Genomic DNA, 21,640 nt, shown 5'->3' on the forward strand with positions numbered 1-21,640 from the left:
AACATGAATGATTTCTTATTTTGATAATCTGAACATTAAAGAACTGCATTTAAGTGTTTGACCTAATATTTATCCAATTTCATCTAAAGATTCCTAATGTGGTTCTTGGCTCAATTCTTTTTTTAACTTTGTCTATTGGATTTGCTAGTTTATTTAAAGCTTGGCATACAAAAACTTCTTGATTCATTACAATCCTTAATTTGCATTTTTTTAAAACCTAAAATAGAATCAAATAAGCAAAATAACAGTTAAATCTAACAAAACCAAAACAGGTAATCTCTTTAATACATGTCCCGTTAAAATAAAAGGAATTGGATTATGATATATGGACTAAGTTGCATCGTCATTTTATAGAACAGGATTCCAAATCACTTACTTGAAACAGTGAGCAATTTATTCACAAACTTTGAGTGGAGGGAAATTTTAGTTCTTTACAGTAAAAGTGAGCAGATTCCATTCTCAAATAATAATAATAACTAAAATGAATCCCATTCTCTAACTCACTGCTCTCTTACAGTGTGAATGAAAATAAAGATAAAGAATGAGAGTTACACTTCCAGAACATCTCATTACAGTAAAAGAAAAGTATGACAAAATTTAAAATGAGCGTGTAATATGCATGTGCAACTATGATTAATCAATAAATAAAGTGTTTGATGATAATTCACATAATCACGTAGTTGGTTGGCGGGGAAAGAGGTCAAACCATGTATTCATTCATATCTCAACATCAAATTGATGATGAAGAGTGTACACGATGTACTAAGGACTGTGAAGCATTAAATAATGACGCTGTGGACAAAGGGATGAAATAGAGTAATGAAGCATGGTCCCAATTAATCTTGCAAGGCTTGAGAAGACAAATCATTTTAACGTCACATTGTTGATTAAGTTCATACCACATAAATGGGAAGAAGAAAACTAGACCTTAATTCAGGAAGTACAGCTGGAGGGATAAACAAGGAGCAGGAACAGATTATAGACATGAGGGGACCTCGTTTTCATGTTACACAAAAAGGTAGCACCAAGAAAATGATATCAAAATAGCTGGTAACCTTGTTTTCACCTATGCTTCAAATGCAACATTCAAATTTTGAGCCAAATGGTGAGAAAAATACTAGCAGCGGTCTCTCTCATTTCACCTTTTCTGAACACCTTGGCTACAGCCTACAGTCCCAGAGAAACTAAACTCATAAAACTCTGGTCAGACAAAACAAATTTCCCCTACAACACACTAGATTTCTCTAGTCATCAACGACGGGCACGGATTGTGACAAACATACTATATATATATACAACATGATTGAAGCAACAAGCAATGAACATTAAACAATGAAAATCTTTCATTTATTGGTTTACATATTTGGCTAAAAAAGATAACAGAACATATCTATGTAAGCCTACTCAGTAATCTGAAAAGCAATTTAGAATTATGGACCAGGAATGTGAGAAATACATCCAAATAAACCGTGTTAAAAGAAAGAAACCAAATTTGGAAAGCTATCCCTGCAACAATTAACTCAGTAAATGAGGTGATTGAACATGGAGGCACCCTTCAAGGCTAAGTCAGATTGTGGATACCAGCATCCTCTGTTGAGTCAATCTAAAATTATCTCAACAACCCATAACAGCACAATTATACACGAAAACCCCGACGTTTTCCTTCACACCAAGTACCTGCCAATCTATGGTGCCATTCCTGACCCCTGACTTAGGACACCATGAACTCAGCACAATTGCTTCACCTTCTGGACCCCTTTGTCCACCCACAACCAAAAGTTGCTCTCCACAGGCCTTGAAAGCTAACCCCCAACCATTAGATGAATCTGCCCGGACCGGAAGCCTCCCCAACTCATTCCATGTGTTCTTTTCCTTGTCATATTTCTTCACCATGTTAGTTACATGCTCAACTGCGTATAACTGATTATCCACAACTGCCACAAGTGGCGGTGCCTGAACACCCTCGTTAACATATGGATACATACCCTCTATTTTCCGCCAATTCCTTGTCTTAAGGTCATATTCCTCTCCACAAGTTAATGAAACGGTTATACTCGACATTCCACCAATCACGTAGAATTTGCCATCCATAAAAAAACCAGAACACAATCTACGTGGAGTGTGCATGCTCGGTAGAAGTTCCCACATACCTGATGAAGAGTCATACAACTCAGCTGATTTTAGAACATTTCCATACTTATCACTTCCTCCAGCAATAATAGCAATTGAACCAAGACTACTAGATCCAAACAAACACCGAGGTTGGTTCATCCCCTGGCACTTCACCCAGCCACGGCAAACCATGCTATACTTCCAAATGGCAAACTCCATCATTTCCCGACCAAAGACTAACAGTTCGCAGCCCACGGCCAAGGACTCCTTGTCCGCATGGTTAAAGCACTCATCACAAGGTATCTTAGGTAATGACATCCACTTGTTTACTTTGGGGTCAAATGCCACCCACCCTCTCGGATCACAAACCATATACACCAAATGTTCCACAGCCTTCAATTGTTTCCTCAACCCATATAGATACCCACTATTGATCAATTTATTGAACCTTTTATTAATACACGATAGTGAGGTGTAATCGGATCCACTAACCCAGGCAAGACAATTCAAGGCAACATCATCAATTAGACCAGGGAGAAGCGAATCATTTGGTCCAGGTCCAGAAAAACCATCATTCACTCCTTCCCCCCTATCCATTTCCAAAAAGTTACTCACTTTCTCTCCATCCTCCTCCGCCTGCAAAGAACAACCCAAACGTAATTTCTTTGTCATGACAAGGAATCCTCAGCACACCCCAACACAACCATAGCAGATGGAAAATCAACCATGAAAGGCAGAAGAAGCAAAAACCATTATTACTATTATTATCCCCACAATCCCTTCAATTCATCCGCCGCTTTACCCACAAAAAAAAAAAACAAACTCATCACACAATCTACATGCACCAATCTTTAATCACTCCGCCTACTCCGTAATTGCCTTACAGTAAAAAACAAACCACCCCTCTTGAAACGAAGAAAAAAAAAGCACAACTCTGGCGAAAACAGAGAGAGAAAAACGCGAGGGCAATACCGAATGAATCACGCGAGGATTCGAAATTGAACGCCCCCCAGCAAATTCTCCTGCCTGATTCCAAGCTAGGGAGAGAGAAGCATCTGCAAAATTCAGGAGAATAGTAAATGAAGCAAGCTTGTGCGAAACGGTAAGGGCATGGTGAAAAAATGAAAATTGAGGAAAAGGGTGTGGTCTGATCCAATTGAAGTAGCGGGAGCCAGATTCGGATCCAAATAAAAAGATTAATTTAGAAAAAAAGAAAATGAATGATTTTGTGAAACGGGGAAGAGAGGAAATAGAAATGTGGAAGAAGGGTACCTTAGGATCTCAGAAATGGAGGAATTGGTGTGTGGGGCGTGAAGGCATGGTGTTGCCGGAAAGAGAAGAGAAGAGAAGAGAAGAAGAAGAAGAAAAAAAAAAAAAAGAGTGAAACAGAAAGTGGGCTTTGGCTTAGATAACTTGCAACTTTGGACACGGAATGGAATGAGTGAGGTACTATGTGCGAGTTACCAGCTATACCTTATAAACAAACAAATAAATATAATAACTCTAACACAACACATTTTTTCTTCTTTCCTTTTTTAACCCCACCTCTTCCTGTATTTCCACTTTCTCCTTCTTTTATTCTTATTATTATTTTTTATTCCTTTTTTTTTTCGCAGTAATAACAATAAATAGTGCAATTATATATGATATATAATTAACACAATGCTCGTATAGATAATAAAAAAAATTATATAATTAATATATATTCAATATATGTCACTAATACTGTACCTTAACTATTATGCATTGGGTGCGTTTAAAGGACACGTAATAATAATATTGATTGTATATATTGTATTTAATGTATCCCCTTAATATATGATGTATATTATATACTACAATTAATAAATAAACTTATGTTATTGATATATTATAAGACAAAAAGCAAATAATATTATTTTGTGTTTATTAAAGATAATATAGTATTTTAGATATAAATATATTTTAAAATTTTAAAATAAACAAACATTTAGTTACGAAATAGTTAACATATAATAAGTGAATTTATATTATAAATGTATATTATTCATAATTATTTTAATTAATAAAATATAGTATTATATTATTGGCATATTTTATATTTATATTTTAACTAATAATGATTTAAACATTTAAAAATATCACTTAAGTAAAACTATTTTGTTCTAGTGACTTATTAAAAAAATGTTACAACAACATCTTCATATATATTGTGTAATATTATTTTGAGTGAGAGTTTATCTAATTTGAGTGTCTTATCAACGTTTGAGCGATGGATTAATTAAAACACAATTTAATCTTAGATTTCTATAAAATATATTTTTTTAGAAAATATTTGGTTGTAAAATTTCAAGAAACAAAACTCTCTGAAAGTCCTTAAAACACAATAAATTGATGAGTTTCCTATGAAAGAGGATAATCACAATTTTTCATTTGCTTAGGTTTTTTCTTTTCCTAACCTGACCAAGGAAAACTATTATTCAAGTATCCAACACGATTCCAAATTTTTATTAGTTTTTTTTAAGTTTTTTTTTTTTGAGAATTAAAAATACACCGATGTTACTAACTTAATTTTTTAAAATATATTTTAAAAAAAATCAAAATTAGCGTCTATCGATATACTTTAAAAAACAATCCAGAAAAATTCAAAGAAAATCTAAATTCCAACTAGTCAATAATGTGATAACCTTCTTCATTTAAGGTTGAAGTCCTGGTTTAATCATTCTTTAAGCAACAACTCAGTATTCAAGTGAGACGTATAAAAACAATAGTTTATGTATAAAACTAAAAAACTAAATTTAACCAAACTAGTCATTTTAACAAGTTTAAAACTCAACTTTGATTCAAGAAAAACACATTTTATTTAAAAATAAACAAAAAATATTTAGTTTGATGATTCCAAATCATTTCCAAATTAAAAAAACAATCCAAACATCAACACTCATCAAATTAAATTTCAATACAAAAATTATAAATGTAGTATCAATAACTATTATACTCAAAATAATTTAAAATAATTCTTTATATGAAAAATTGTTTGTAATAGTACTTGTTTGAGTGGTCTTAAATTCACCCGTTATATAAGATTTTGTGTTTCTACTTAGAACATTAAAGTATTCAAATCACAAAGAAAACTTGTTAATTTAATTAATCATAATAAATAAATATGTTTCGTTTCATATTTTAAAATTATTCTTGTCATTAATATTATTCTTTCTCTTTTAATAGCTTGACAATACAACTTTTAATAGTACATAATAAAAACTAAGTCCACCTATGGTTATTTTGAAATGATTTTTATCTTAGCTCAATCAAAATATTTCAACTTTCCATTGACTAGAGTATTTTTAATTTAATTAGAATACATTTGGTTTAATCTTGAATAATTATAATTTAATCTTCATTAAAGCTATATGAGTTTGTCTTTACTAATAAGGAAGCCAACTTTGTTCACAAACTCAACATCAACTAAGACTTTTCTTTACTATTTAGTCAATATATCTTTTCAATAATTGGATTAATCTAACATGATTTATCTCTCGATCTCTCAATCTATATAATTCATGTCAAAACATATATATGAACAAAAATAAATATATAGTTATTAAAATTTAAAACCGATGAAACAACTTTAATCCACACAACATTAAGAAGTGTAATTGCAATGTACTATTCAATCTATTTATACAAGCCACTCCTAATCATCATTCAATACATTAACCTTATTAATAAAAAAATTGAATAGCAATTAGGTTAACGTATTTTGACCAGTTTTGAAGCGATAGGGTTTTGAAGTGAGCGAAACTTGACGAGGTCAAACAGTTGAAGTTGTTGGGTGAAAGTAATGGGTTGGGTTCAATTTTCAAAGGCTGTGTCGTTCATCAATAACATCAAAATTTTTGGTCAGCGTTCCAAGTGCTTCAATTCTTGGATTTCTGTTAATATGAAAAAAAAATATTTTTAAATACCATGTTGAATAAACTTAGGATCCAAGATATTAAGAATTTTGATGATTGAAACAATGGATGAGGCGTGTTAAAGAAAGGTACAGGTGCAAAAGATAATAACGTAAATGATTTGAATTTTGAAATAAAAGAGTGAACTTTGGTTTGGCACGGTACTTTGGATTTTGGGAGTAGAAAGCGATGAATAACATCGACAAGTAGTGTAACACATGGGATTGATGTTAAAAAAAAAAGAAAACACTTATTTGATAATTAATATAATATTGGAATGCGACATCATGCGAAAAAAGATTAAGATTGAAGATTGGAAATTGGAAATTGGCACCAAAGTTTTGACTAGTCGATACCTATGTCAGTTTGAGTCTCCATTGCTTTGCAAGCCCCAAATGTGTACCCAAAAAGTCATTCCCCAAACCTCATTTTCTTTTCGAAAAATGGAAAAACAACATACGTTTGTGTCTGCGTGAAATGAATCCCAACTTGCCACGTTTTTTCATAAACTTTGATAGCAATTGCCTACCCGAGGCCACTTTATACATATATACTTTATATTTTCGAATTTTCTAACATTATATTATATTATTATTTTTGTTTTCATATTTGTATGTGTTGGGTTTCTAAGGAGGGGATTTCACTACGGAGAACAAACATCAATGAGACATGAGTCCAACCATATAAGGTACTGAAACCATTCTCAACCAAAAACCTTAAGACAATGAGTTTATGAGTCATTATTCTTATATAATGTTCTACTTTCTTAATTTTTGTCAATGTGAGACTTAAACTCATCACTTAGATTTTTAATATGGTATTAAAATAGATGTATATGTAATCTATTATGCTTAAATATCTTATTGATAGGTATGTAATATATACATTACTTTTTATTTTAGTTTTTGTGTAATACTTTTATTTTATAGTACCTAAGAAATGTAATTTTATATTATTTTATTTTTCGGGTAATCTCATGGTGGAAGAAAAGGCAAATCTAGCAACATATCGAACAAGTATTTTTAAATAGCTATTACGTTAGGAACAATATTTTTCTCGATGACATGAAATATTGTTCAACATTAGCATGGGAGAGTTTTAGGAATAAAAGATATTGTAGAATCTATTTCACTTGTCATATGTAGAACCAAAATATTAAGAATACTAATAATAAAAATATTTAAACCATTTTAGAGACATGAGAATAAAAGTATTAATAAAATTTTGACAAACTTATCCAATTAAAGAGAGCAGGCGTGATGTTTCAGATTTTGTGTTGGTATGTCATGCCTTCAATAATAATAATAATTATTATTATTAAAAATGTAAATGATTATTTGGAAAAGAGAAAACAATCGTGCTTAAAAGAAATAATCTGAAAATTTGTAGGCAAAAAAATAGTCTGTCTTTTGTAATTTGTGGAATATTTATAAAAGAATCAATTTTTTTTTGTTAAATATGTTTTGGTCATTTAATTTTTAGTAAATTTTGAAATTAGTCTATTTTGAAACTTTAGATCAATTTAATCATTTATTTTTCAAAATATGTGAATTTAGTCATTTTAATCAAATTCTGCTAAGTTTATTTGATGTTTTGTACGTATTTCAGGATTGTATTTGAGTTCTTTATACAATTTGACACATTTTCGCTTTAATATTAATTCAAATACTATTATGAAACGTACTTGAACTGTCAAATAAACTTAATAAAATCTGATTAAAAAAGGACTAAATCCACATATTTTGAAAGATGAAGAATTAAATTAATCCAAAATTTCAAAATGAACTAATTCCAAAATTGACTGAAAGTTAAGGGACCAAAAATATATTTAACATTTTTTTTCAAGTAGATCTGTCAAATATTATTCTATTTACGAATAATATATATATATATATATATATATATATATATAATATTGAAAATAAATTATATAACTACAGATTCATGTTTAATTTACATAAACTTATACATAAATTACTAAAAATTATTCCTATAATAATTATTTATAATTTTCATCTAGATACTTATTTCAAATTTAAATCATGGAAGAAAGGGTTACTTAAGCATTATAAGCATTGAGTGGGGTATACCTTTTAAAAAACAAGTCAAGATACAAGGTATGGATGATCGATGAATGCGTGTTTGGATGTGGATGGAATTGAAATTTTAATTTTGGATGAAATTAAATTTACAAAAATAATTTTAGATAAAATCAAATTTGAAATTATATAATTAATATTTGAGAGTTTCTATTTTAGAAAAAAATTTCGTAAATCTTAATATAAAACAAAAGATTTATTTTACATAATTGATTTTTAAGGTGAAACGAAGTATATAAAAAATTGAAACTATGTTAACTGATAATTCAATATAATTATAATTATAACTCATTCAAGACACCTATGAAGTAGATATGTTAAAAACTCAAGATTTATGAATAGCAACTTTGAATTTGTAATTTTATTTATAAGTTTTTAATGAGAAGGATCTACGGAGTACTAAATTAAATATAATCTATTAATTGTTTTTTTTTTTTTTCATGATCTATTGACATTTTTTGTTATTCTATACTGACGTACTTGACACTAATTTTTTTTATATAATTTTATTTATAAGTTTATAACGTGGGCCCACAACATGATAAGAAAGTATTAAGCACTTCCCATTATCATTTTTCATTAGACGACGTCGTGGAAAGATTAATTAATAAATGTGATATCTGCATAAATAACACACCATAATGTTGATTTCCAAATTTAAGAAGATTTTCTCCTATAAAAATAGGAATTCCTATGTTATTATATAATTGGTATTATTTTAATACCAATATCAATAGAGAGGATGGACTAATATTCATTATTATTATTATAACAATTAAGTTTAACCAAATATATGAATACTTTTCAGTAACTTCACTTCTAGTTGAATAATGATATTTTATCACACGATACATTTGTGTATTTGATTTAATATTTAATTAGAGTTTGAATATCTCATTCAACTACTGAATCTAATACTTACACACATTTTAATATATGTCCTCAATAATCTTTCACACATATCACATGCGCACCATATAATCAATCACACCCAATACAAGTGATCATCAAATTATACTTGTTAGTTTACAATTTGTAATCACTAAAACACATCATATCTCAAATAATATATTTAAACCTTTTCATTCACTTATATACACATATACATACTATTTATCAACTTAAAAGCATATCAATATCATAATATAAAATCATTTAAGCAAAATTCGTGCAGACAAAAAAAGTTGCTCTATACATTATTCTTTTTAGAATGAGATAACCATTTTTTACACGATAAAAATTTACTCGAGTGAGAAAGACATAAGAGAAAATGATATATTCTTTTGTCTTCTTTTTCGAGATAAAATATATAAGAAAAAAAAACTTGTTTCAAGAGGATGTCATGTAACTGAAGTCATCATTATAAATTGCAAAAAATTTAATTCTCATGAATAGGATAATCATAAGTAAATTTCACAACAAATATTAAATAGAAATCCTTTAATAGATACTCATGAGTAATGAGTATGGATATATGATTATATATTGGTAATAGGATGAATACAAGTATCATGATATTCAATTATGAATTCGTTACATGGTAATAATTTTTAGTGCATTTTATTTAAGATTCTCTTAAAAATAAAGTTAGTAGTTAGAAAAATATTAACCATTGAATAATATTTTAAAACAAATTTTAAATATTTATACATTTTTATTTAGACCTATCAATTTGAAGTTATTTTAAAAAATATGAATTTTTATAAATTTGTATTTTAGTAGAACTCATATTTATTTTTAGAAAAGATTAATTTTATTTATATTAATATTTGATTGTAAAATTTTATCTTAATTTTACTTTAAAATTATTATTATTTTATCTAAGTCTTATTTTAAATAATTTTATTTAAATTATAAAAATAAAAATAACATTTATGGTTATTCATGAATATTCCCAAATATAAGAAAATCTGTGAATATTTTTTACATATACAATAAATAACAAGATGAATAATAAAATAGTTATTTTATACAAGACTATCTTTAATAACAATAAAAAAAAATAAAAGTGATAAATTTTGTAAATAAATAATTCTAATCGGATCTCAAATACCTCATATAACATTATCAAATATTAATTAGACACTAGTAAAATTTAACTTAATTTGAATTAATTTTTATTTACTATAATGTTTTATCTCATCAGATCCAAACTTAAACTTAAAAAAAGAAAATTAGGTTGGAATGAATTATTTAATGTATGGAGATCATATTTGTGTTCTTTCTTAACAGTATTTGTATAACTTACGATCAGTTTTTATTTTTCCCTCTACTTTCTATACCACCAAAACTGTTTTTTATTTCATTTTCCTTCACAAAGTAACATAAAAACCATAAACCTTCTATTTATTCAATTTCATTCCTTTTTCCTTCATTATTTTATTATATCTTTATTAAAAACCAAATAAAAGTGTATACATAATCTTTTTTTTCTGCACAGGAAATATATTATTCTGTGTTATCACATGCATAATTTTATTTTCACTTTTCTTCATGATATACCACATAATGTATTTATATGATTAGATACATATAATAGTTTTGTGAAGCATGAAAAAATATGAAGGGAGGAATCGGTAAAAGCAAGAGGAACATGAGAAGGTGGAAGAGAATCTAATACGTTTTCTTTATTCGAATAGAGTAGAGAATGTGAATGAAAAAAAATAAAATAAAATTATATATACACTAATAAACAAAGAGTCAGGATTATGTTAGAAATGAGCTTTAAGCTTAACTCAATATCATAAAATCTTGTACCTATTTATATATATTATGAATTAACTTTATCTCTAGTCGATGTGAGACTTCTAACACACTTTCTAATTAGTGGTCCAATATCGGGTAGAATAAAATGTCAAAAAAAAATCGTTAAGATAAACTTTAATTTTTGTGTAAACAATGACTTTGATACTATGTTAGAAATGAACTTTAAGTCTAACTTAATCCCACAAAACCGGTTTGTAAAATAAGAATTGCATCCACTTATATATTGTATATTGTGAATTGACCTTATCTGTAATTGATGTAACATTTTCAACAGTACCATTTGTCAAAGTTTGAAAAGGCTCTCGTTGCTTTTTGACAATTCATTGTGAAAATGAAAAAAATAAAAAGAAAAAGAAAAGTGATAAATGTGCAATAAAAGTTTAAAAATGTAGAATATCTGATATTTTAAAGGACAAGTTAAGATTTTATTGATTAATGGAATACATAGCAACATAGTTGAGCCACGATAGCGATACAACAACTGACATAATTATTTTTAGGAAAAGATGTTCACTCTGTCTCTCATGTCGGATCTCTAACTTTCTGCAAATACTATCTCTAAACACTAATCAATTTAATTAATCTTACCATTATTATTATTTTTTTTTTACTTTTTTACTTTTTTACTTTTCCAGTTTTAAACTATGTATCCAAATTTTAGTTCTATATCAAACAGGACATTTAAAAATGCTAATTTGTTGGATTTGTTTTTCATATTAAATATGAAAATCCAATATTTAATAAAGAGATGAGATAAAAATGATTATGTAAATGCAAGTAATAACTCCATTTTGTAATATCTATAGGATTCTACTTTTTTTGTGGATACATTATTTTTTACAAATTTATTCTTTCAGTAATGTTATTTTAAAAAATATTATATTTTTAGTTTTATTCTTTAAATAATCGTTAATTTAAATTTAATTATTTTTAAAATTAAAATTATTATTTATTTAAATTCAATTATTTTAAATTAAATTAATTATCTACAATAAAAGAGCAGGACACACATGCATGTGTTAGTGTTTTTACCAGTAATTATGAGGATGAATTAAATGAAAATTTATTTTTTAACAATAAATTATTTTAATAAATTCTGAATAGAGTTTACTAAAATAGTTTGTGGTTAAAGATTTTTCTAATGACTAACTAAATCAGTACACTTTTAAGCCTCCAAATGCACTATATGTTTTTTATATTTTATTTTCAGTGGATGATGTTGTCAATACATTTAATTCATTTGCTGTTTGGTTGATGCCCAGTAAGTTGTAAACAAGATTTAAAAAGTGTAAATGTGTTTGATATTTTATAAATAATGAATGAGAAATCTATTATTATTTTTTATATATAGATTACCACATGTAGTTTATTTTGATCGTTTGTTCAGTACCTCCAATTGTTAAAATTAAATCAACAAATTACCAATTTATTTTTTTTATTTAGTTTAGAACCGATCTACTATATTTTAATTCATCTTATTGGTTGAGAGTCTTTATTTTTTATTTTTAAATGGAATACAAATTCAAAACTCTAAGATAGAAGGGAGATATAATTAAATGTTATAAAATAAGACACTAATTTGGATATGAATTAAAATTATGAGTCATTATTATTGGACTAAACTTGGATACAATTTCAAGGTGCTTTTGGTATTGTTTTACTTAGATAAAAATTTAAATAACACTAAAAACACTTAAAAAAAACATATTATTTTTGTCCATTTTTATATCGATGCCATATTATTTTTTCAAAAAAGTCAGTTCCTAAAAAAAAAAATCTTTTAGATGCATTAAGTTAAGTGATTGAAAAGTCTCAAGGGATTGCGTGATTAACATAAATACCAAACAATGTGGTTAAGTACCTTGTACGAGAGATAAACTATTTTAATTAGGAAAGAAAGTGAAATGAATTTTCAGGTTGTATGAGGAAAAGATATTAAATGAAAGAAAAAATTTAATTTAATTTATTAGATTTTATAAAAAGTAAAAGAAAAGAAATTAGTACATAACATAACATTTTTAATAAAAATATGTAAAAATAATGATATTTTACTCCTTTATAGTAAAAAGCAATTCTCTCTCACTTTCTTTTTCTGATTTTGAACAGACTGCAAACAAATATGAGTCTCACCTTTATTTTTTCTTTTTAATCATTTAAGCTTCCTTGCAGATGATTCAAACACCAGAAAAACTATAAATACTACCACTTTCATCTTCTGTCTTTTTTTCCTCATTCATCCATTCAAAACAAACCCTAAAGTCAAAAGTATCACTACTAAAAATTCTCATAAAATTCTCATATTACATGAGAATTCTTTTGTGATTTGTTAAAAATATTTACAAGAAAAAGATTCTTTTCTACTATTTTTTCTAAGAATTTTAATTGACAGATAATTCTTTTGTGAATAATTGTTTCTTACAAAATTATAAAATTCGCAAGTATTTTTTACAAAATTTATTGCGAAAAATGTTTTATACAAAATATTTTACAAAAAATTCGCAACAATTTATTTTTCATAACAAAATTTATAAGTATTTTTTACAAAAAAATATTCAAAACAAAATTAGTAGGAAATATGAAATTTTTTTAGATACTTTAATATCATTTGTTTTATTAATCGTAAGTCATAAAAAAAGTATTTATTTATGAATTAAATATGTTTTTGATCGATATAAAATATTGATAGTCTTTAAACTTTAAAAATAAATAAATATAATTCATTTTTTTAATAACGTTAAGTCTTTATTATATGTTCAACGTTGTTTTAAATTGACATGTAAGTTTAAGTTGTTGAGGTGTCAAATGTTAAAAATAACTCAAAAGTCAATTCGAAAGAAATATCATTTAACATATCATAAAATAAAATTTTTATTAACAAATATTAGTCGTTAGTTTTTTATAAATGAATCCTCACTTCTAAATTAATCTTATTTTTCTAAATTATTAGTGATGGATCAAACCCACGACCTTTTCTCTTTTCTTTCTATCTAACAACTAAATAACACCCTTTGAATAAACTAGGTTTGATACTTGGACAGAAGAAGGTTTTATTTTAGATTTGTAGAAAGCTAAACGAAAGCATATATTATAGTGACAGAGAGACATGCATGGTAGTAGAAAAATGATCCATAAGGTTAGATGGTAGTAGCGTGCGTGAAATACTTAGTTACTAATACCTTCTTAAAAACAAAAAACCTTATCACTTGTTGTTCTAATCTAATCAGAACATTACAGACCACATGTTTGATATCCCCTTCATTTTGTTCAACTTTCGTTTTCATGTCAACATCATTCCACCATCCAACAACTTTATTCTTTCCAATTAACAAATTCGAAAACTCACTATTCTTCCTCTGCACCAATCTTCACTCATTATGTCACGTCAGTTCAAGAAGAACACAAACTGTAACTGCTGTAACTGTAACTGTAACTGTAACTGCTGTAATAACACATTGTACTTCCACCTGTCGTATTGCTAAACATTTTTTTACTGATAAGAAAATATTTTATTGTTCATATACTTTTTCTGTCGTCCAAATAAATCCTGAGATTGGAGGATTATTCAATCAGAATCCAGAACTTTAATTTAGAGTTAATGTGTGTTTGTCAAAACTGGATTATACTTTTCGTGTTTCACATTAAATTCACGTTCAGCATGTTTCAAAGTTGATTTAACAGGGTCTTGGTCAATGATAACGTTTATCCATATGCACATACAAATCTTACATTACAGATTACTGTTCTTTGGACAAGAAGCTTTTCACATAAACTTTTAAAATTGTGTTTGATAGATATAATTTATTAGATTTACTAAAATTAAAATTATGATGTATTTGAATGCAGAGAATGTTGATTCGGCTGACAGAAGTCTTATCAATCAGTCTCAGGTTGACGTGGTTCGTTCTCTTTTTTTATTCATCTACTTTTACCTTATCCCAACAACATCAATGATCATATACATTTATTTTTTTAGTTATTCTCAACGGCTCTTGTTTAATCCATTCTTTCAATTCTTCTATTCGTTGCACCTTCTAAATAGTTGTGTATGTACTGTTATGAAGGTTAAAGTATAGAGTAGAGAGGTGTTGATATTTGGTGAAGGAAGGTTTGAAAGTGAGGAAAAATGGAGGTTTGGATAGTGTTGAAACGATAGCATGCATCGGGTGAGGCAAGGGTGAGTGAGAGAGACGTAGAGAATGGGAGTTGCAGTTATGGTTGAAGATGTTTAAATTGGAAGTCAAATGGTAAAAACCCTAAATATAAAAAAAATGGGTCTACTCTTGTTTGTTTGCGTGGATGAAGAAGACTTTTGTTCAAGAGTACCACGCGTTTACGACAACCAGAACCGAACTTATGCAACGAATAACAACTTTATCCCATTACAATAATACCTTTTAAGTTGGAACTTCTCACTTCTCATCCAAAAGCAGATTAAAAGTAAATACAATACAGTTTGGCAATAATCCACTGTCAGAAAAAGACCTTAGGATAAATTTGACAATCAAAGCCTAAATTCAAGCTTAGCGTGGATCGTTGAACAATCAAATTCTTTGAATATTAAACCAAACCATGTAAGCAAAACACTCCAAGGAATGTAATATATGTATTATATATGAATAGAATATGAACTGAGCACAATTCGGCACGTGTTTGAGAAAAAAAAAAAAAACTCATTCTATGCGAAAGAGCCGTGTACAAGACCTCTATGTCCGCAGACACCAAATGCATCTTTTCATAACACAAAAATAAACATGATTTAGTTGGCTACTTATCGTCGACAACATGAGCTGTATTTGCTTAAATTCCAAGGGTCGATCCTTTGGAGATTTCCTTTAATCATAACATCGATAAACTAATGGGCCTTTTCAGACTGTACATAAGAAACCCAACTTAAAATCATTGTGGATCAAGCAAGGGTATATTGCTTTCATCAAAATCTGCAGCCATCAGGCTCTTGCGTTTGCACCAACATAAGTACCCAGGGAGTGGGCCATCATTTCCAATAACCCAGACATGCTCGGCAACATCGCCCAATGTCATCCTTTTTTCTGGGTCTGCATAAGTTGGGAACAATATAAAATGAATAAAAATTAGGATGATGATAAAATTACGTCACCGAAAATGATATATACAGTTAAGCCTGTGAAACTTGAATACTGCGTACCTTTGCACAGTAATCCTTCTATTAAGTTCTTTAACTGGGGATTAATGTCATCTGGCAGAACTAAAGGATCATTGACTATCTGTACAAGGAAGAAAACAGCAAGCTCAGATTTCTGTGATAGGATACAAACCCGTAACATGAATTCTACGTGATAATATCTGAGGTTAAGTTAATATATGTCATACTTTGTCATATGTATCTTGAAGTGTATCTCCAAGAAATGGGTATTCACCCAATATCATACAGTACAAAGTAACTCCTACGGCCCAAGTGTCAGAAGCTTTACCATGATAAGTAAGACCTAAATAATATCAACAAAACTGCAGTTAGAACATGTACTTTTCATATAGTCCATGGAGAAGGGTCTTGCAAGCTTGAAAGCAAACCTCTAACCTAAACAACATTCTGGTGCAGTGAAAACAGGAGTGCCAGGTGATCGACGAAGTTCATCATTTCCATCCTGCAAAATGAAATCAAGGTTAGGTATTGATTCCTAATTAGTTGAGATTATATCTACACTTGTGATGTCACCAATATACCACAGGAATGTGCTAGGAGATGTCAAACACATTAGTTAGGAGAAAAAAATTTCTCCCTGATTGATCACTTTCAACTTCCTAGGTTCTGCCCCCATTCTCATACCAGCTAGATTGTTATAGGTACCCCCAAGAAAGAAAACTAAGTGTCAAAATAACAGCTATGGACCTATTTCCAGCGATAGTTTCAAGAGTGGAGTCAGAATCCTATGGATTTGTTGCAAAGACATGCGCTATCAGCAAAATGAAGTAAAAGAATCAACAAAAATGAGGCTTCTGACTCTTAAATTATGTCATTCACATATTAATGACTTCCAGCTTTCAAGGACGCCTTAACAAGATACATTCACCAGCTTTCCTTCAACCAATCAAATTTCAAACTCCCTCATAAAATGATGTCCTTTCAAGTATCAAATTTCGAATACACAAGTAAAATAATATGAGAAGCCTGGAGTAAATAATCAGCTTTCACATCTTTTCAAGAATTTGAGTTTAGTAATTACATCACCTCAAAAGCCTGGCTGACACTGAAATCCACTATCTTTACTGTGCCATGACGAGTAATCAACAGATTATCAGGTTTTATATCCCCATGCACTATATTCTGCATTAAAACAAATATCGAATCACCATAGTAACATAGTCAAACTATTTTAAAGCATATAACATCAATGAGCCCGAGCGTGTCCAATAAATGAGATGCTGGTTCCAGTTTTTAAGCACGCATATCTAATATATGTATTTCTATTAATATGCAAAAATATACTTCAGCCAACTATAGGCAAACAAAAATAAATATTAACAGCTTCAAGTTGACAGAAAAAACTGATTTTAAGTCTGAGAAGAATAACATACATCAACGAACAAGAAACTGAGCAGTGTCTATTTGCAATTCAATTCGTAAATGTTTTTCTTTTTATACAGAAAAAGCATAGAAATGTGAAAGACATGAACTAAAGTAAATATAAAAACTACAGGCATATGATTGAAGATAAAAATGTGCGTTTGGGATAGAGGGGGGCACTGAGTCATCATTAACCACAATAAGATTTGGTTGAGAGATAATACGTGAGCATGGAGATATCTTAATCCTGAGACTATATCACGCAAGTATTTCCTAGCAGTCTCTTCACCTAATGCACAAGGACGACCTGTACCCTCACACACCCATTTGCTTTCCACATATTCAAGTACTGTAAAAGTAAAAAACAGTAGTTAAACCAAGTACTTAATAGAGATTCTTATTAAAACTTGAGGTTCAGGTTAAAAAAACATAAGAACAAATTACAGGAACAATCTTCTCTAAATTAAAAAACCAAGACACTAGTATTGGGTACCCATGTAGAAGTCGTCTGACTCTGGGTCATCAATAACTTCAATGAGATTGACTATATTAGGATGTTCCACCATTTTCATAATCAGTACCTGAAAATAACGTATGCCTATTAAAATACTGAAGAGACAGTAAAGAACATCCCAATAAATGAGTTAAACATTATAATAAATCATAAAATAAACAACATAACATAGGAAGAAAAATAAAAAGCGAACTCTTGGCAAAAGATTATAAATATTAAAATTTATTGGAAGAACCAAATTGCACATGACTAGCTTTTGGGGTTGAATTAGGTTAAGATTCAAAATTTAAGAACATATAAGAGCCTGTCCTAAATCCGACGTGGTCATTTACCATATTATCCGCACACCAAGCCCAATAATAAAAGGCGTGAGATGGAGTAGAAGTTAAAACTCAAGTCTCACATTAACTAGGAATAGTGCCTAAATAGAATTTATAAATGGGGAACAACCCTCATTCTATGAGCTAGCTTTTGGGGTTGTGTCAGACCCTAAGCTAAAATTCTAAGAAAATAGAACATAAAAAATTTGCACTCGGAAAGTTTCCATTTTCGAAAACTGACCTATATGCATACTTTGGTATAAAAAAGAATACAGACGAAAATATATTCCATAAGAACAGAAAATCTCTAGGAGCAGAAAATTTAGAAGTAGTTTCAATATACTGTTAGTGAAGTTAAAGAGCCATATGAAGCAGTTGGTGGCCAGCAAATAGCTGCCAGGTAATAACCAACATGTTATCAGGTTCAATGAAAATTCACACTTGGACTATATTTCTACCACAAATTATGATTGAAGGTGTTAAAAAGAAAAGGCCAATGATCCAACCATGAAATGAGAACTCCATACTTGTTCATAGAAAGATACTAAGGATATATGTATATACCTCCCTTAGAACATCAGTCATGGCAGTCTCAAAGGGTGCAACGCGAAGCTTTTGTAAATGAGATTTGTGAAAGGACTGCAGTTGAAAAAAGTTAACCTCAATAAATGACTATCTTTGCCCTTTTTCACGATAATGACATTTCACACATGCATGTTGCGATGAATAAGTGAGCTTTTTATTAGAGTTCTTATGTTCTTCTCAGTCTCTTAAAGTAATATAGTATGCAATTTCTCAGTCACACTAGCTGGCTGAATCATCTACCAGTGTCACACTTCCCGATTATCAGGAGCAGCGACTACTGCCCTGTTAAAAACCTTCTATAATAAAATAATCTGCATATTCACTCAAAAAGTGTTCATACCTTAATTGCATAGTGATTTCCGTCTAAGGAACTTCTATAAAGAGCCTGCAATTTGTATAAGGGAAGGGACTCAGGACAGTGGATCCAATGAGAATAGACGAAGCATAACTTAAAAACTAAGCTTACCACTTTGGCATAGCTTCCAGAACCAATTTTGTACTCTCGGATGTATTCATTTATCATCTTGTTCCCATATTCATCCTGAAGGAATGAAAGCATTTAAATAAAGACCGTGATAAAAAAAGACGAAGATATTCATCACAGTACAGACGTTTGCCCGAATACAGTTAACAACTGTCAGGTAAGGATAGACGAAAAATTCAAGACCAAGATTACCATGTAGGATGTAAAGTAATCTCTCTAAATCTATGGTTACAACTTGCAAATGCAGAAAAGTAGAATAAGTCAACAACTAGACATAAAAAAATTTACCCCAAGCATTTCAATGTTTAGTCTTAATACAATGTCATATGACCAAATATGTAAAATAGTGTCAAACCCAACTTCCCTTTATCATGTAGGGGTCATTCAAAAGTAAAAGCAATTCTTTTCTAACTATATTAAATAAATTTCACAAATATTCAGGCAAAGGTTTGGATACCATAAAGTGATGAAAACACACATGACTTCACTGTTCACTCGCATATCAAAACTAGTCAACCTAGTCTCGACGTTTTACGTTTGACTATAAACTGAGAAAAAACTAAAAAGCTATCTCCACATATACCTCTGAGCGAACAAGTTCAATAGTCTCCTTGACAGGAAATGGCCTACAAACCATGCCATTCTCAGCTCTAAAGTTCAAAATATCCTCGGAACGGTTCCGAACAACATGCGCCTCATTATCATCTCCACTGGTGGCGTTACTAGTAACATCACCACTAAACGACTCATCACCTTCAGTTTCTACATCATATAATAGGCCATGGGAGAGGAAATTGCTGATGCTACGCTTAGCCCGACGCCGTCTAGGTTTTTTCACAAATCCGAAGCAACCACAGCAGCCAATCATTTTGGAAAATGAAAATCTCTTATAATCTCCCATCACAGCAGTAACTCACCTCAAACGGCCAAAGCCAATATATCCTAATAACTAAATTGTCTCTGCTGACCCTGCAAATTGCTTTCACAATAGGAATCTCATCAAATGGGTAGGTTATCTCAACACAGCTGCAAGGATTAAGCACAATCATAAAACAGGATTGGACTTATCCCTTAAAGAGATGATGATTACCTGATACGAGAGGAAGAGAAGGGCCTCAAGCCCCGTTTATCATTACTATTCTAAGGGATGCCATTCGGCTAGGTGGAGAAAACGGCTACAGAAATTAAAGCCGCAGCGATTCACACCCAACATTGTGATAGCTCCAGTTTATAGTAACGGTTGCAGGCTCAGCCCACAACTCACCACCAACAATTCGTTGACCTTTTACACAAACAGGAACAGGAAAAAAATTTAAAAATGATTAAAAGTAAAAACTACAGATTAATAAAATAACATTGGGAAAATAGAAATAAGAAAAGAACAGAAGCCCATCAAAGAGAAACGTCAACGGCTGAGTCTATTATTATTATAATTATAAAAAATATAGATAAAAGTTCAATAATTTACCCCTCCCTCTTTTCCTCCAGGGGGAAAATGACAAAATGGAAGAACCCTATCCCTGCGGTTCCGAAAGTCTAGAATTCCAGCACGAATCGACGGCCTTTAGAGTAAGACTCGGAACCCTAAATCCAAAATTGAATCGAGAGAGTTGCAATTACCACAGAAGGAACCCGAAGGAAACGAAAACCCTATTACATTTGCAGTTGTGGATGGGGAGGAGAAAAGTTGGAATCGAAAATCGGAATGCGGAAAAACCCTAGGCGGAGGAAATCGATCGGTCGGGAAGGGAGAGAGTGAAGAAAAAATGAATAAATACAGGGTATTGTGAAAGTGCGAAGCTAAAAAGAGGGGCAGTATAGCAATTAAAAAATTTGTTCAATTTTTAGGAGGAATCCAACAACGGTAACAGGTTGGCCACATTGGGCATCACTCATTTTTTCAGACTATAAATACAATTTATAACTGTTTCTTGCATGCCATTTCTCATTATTAGAACACGCCATAAACGCATTTTTGTACTTTAAATAAATTTTAATAGTTCATCACAATTACAATCAAAATCCAATTTTTTCAACTATTAAATTTTAATAATAACTCATATCCATTTATATCTGTTTCTACCAAATCACTTTTTAGAGGTCGAAATTTTAATCTTGAAGTCAACTATTTGGGGAGTTTGGTTTTCTTTAAACTCAAATATAAGATTTTTTTTTCTGTGCAGCTTCTACCAGTAATGTAATATTTTGTTACACATGTCTCTATTATTTTTGTAAAAATAATCAATTGAAAAGTGAGTACATTTAATTTAATACTTCAAAA

At 29.8% G+C, this 21,640-nt stretch overlaps 2 protein-coding genes across 5 annotated transcripts; both read right to left on the reverse strand.

Moving 5' to 3' along the window:
- Nucleotides 1-1,303: 1,303 nt before the first annotated feature.
- Nucleotides 1,304-3,574, reverse strand: LOC114185043 (F-box/kelch-repeat protein At5g60570-like). Of its 2 annotated transcripts, XM_028072534.2 has the most exons (3): nt 3,385-3,569; nt 3,085-3,167; nt 1,304-2,748 (listed from the first exon to the last, which is right to left on the reverse strand). In XM_028072534.2, the coding sequence occupies exon 3, from the start codon at nt 2,707-2,709 to the stop codon at nt 1,615-1,617; it is 1,095 nt and encodes a 364-aa protein (XP_027928335.1). In that variant the 5' UTR covers nt 2,710-2,748; nt 3,085-3,167; nt 3,385-3,569; the 3' UTR covers nt 1,304-1,614. The 2 variants fall into 2 exon arrangements, with proteins under 2 accessions (XP_027928335.1, XP_027928334.1); XM_028072533.2 differs by having other exon boundaries at nt 1,304-3,167; nt 3,385-3,574.
- Nucleotides 3,575-15,484: 11,910 nt separating this feature from the next.
- LOC114185167 (serine/threonine-protein kinase GRIK2-like) lies at nt 15,485-21,236 on the reverse strand. 3 transcript variants are annotated; one of them, XM_028072729.2, is made up of 13 exons: nt 20,828-21,234; nt 20,450-20,641; nt 19,943-20,328; nt 19,342-19,416; nt 19,216-19,260; nt 18,855-18,929; nt 17,950-18,037; nt 17,681-17,805; nt 17,121-17,216; nt 16,470-16,536; nt 16,262-16,377; nt 16,077-16,155; nt 15,485-15,966 (listed from the first exon to the last, which is right to left on the reverse strand). In XM_028072729.2, the coding sequence occupies exons 3-13, from the start codon at nt 20,258-20,260 to the stop codon at nt 15,809-15,811; spliced, it is 1,242 nt and encodes a 413-aa protein (XP_027928530.1). In that variant the 5' UTR covers nt 20,261-20,328; nt 20,450-20,641; nt 20,828-21,234; the 3' UTR covers nt 15,485-15,808. The 3 variants fall into 3 exon arrangements, with proteins under 3 accessions (XP_027928530.1, XP_027928531.1, XP_027928532.1); XM_028072730.2 differs by having other exon boundaries at nt 19,943-20,338; XM_028072731.2 differs by lacking the exon at nt 18,855-18,929 and having other exon boundaries at nt 20,828-21,236.
- Nucleotides 21,237-21,640: the final 404 nt, after the last annotated feature.

Source organism: Vigna unguiculata, chromosome 5 (genome assembly GCF_037176805.1).
Source record: "Vigna unguiculata cultivar grain cowpea cultivar isolate G323 ecotype 2 chromosome 5, ASM3717680v1, whole genome shotgun sequence".
NCBI classification, from domain to species: Eukaryota; Viridiplantae; Streptophyta; class Magnoliopsida; order Fabales; family Fabaceae; genus Vigna; species Vigna unguiculata.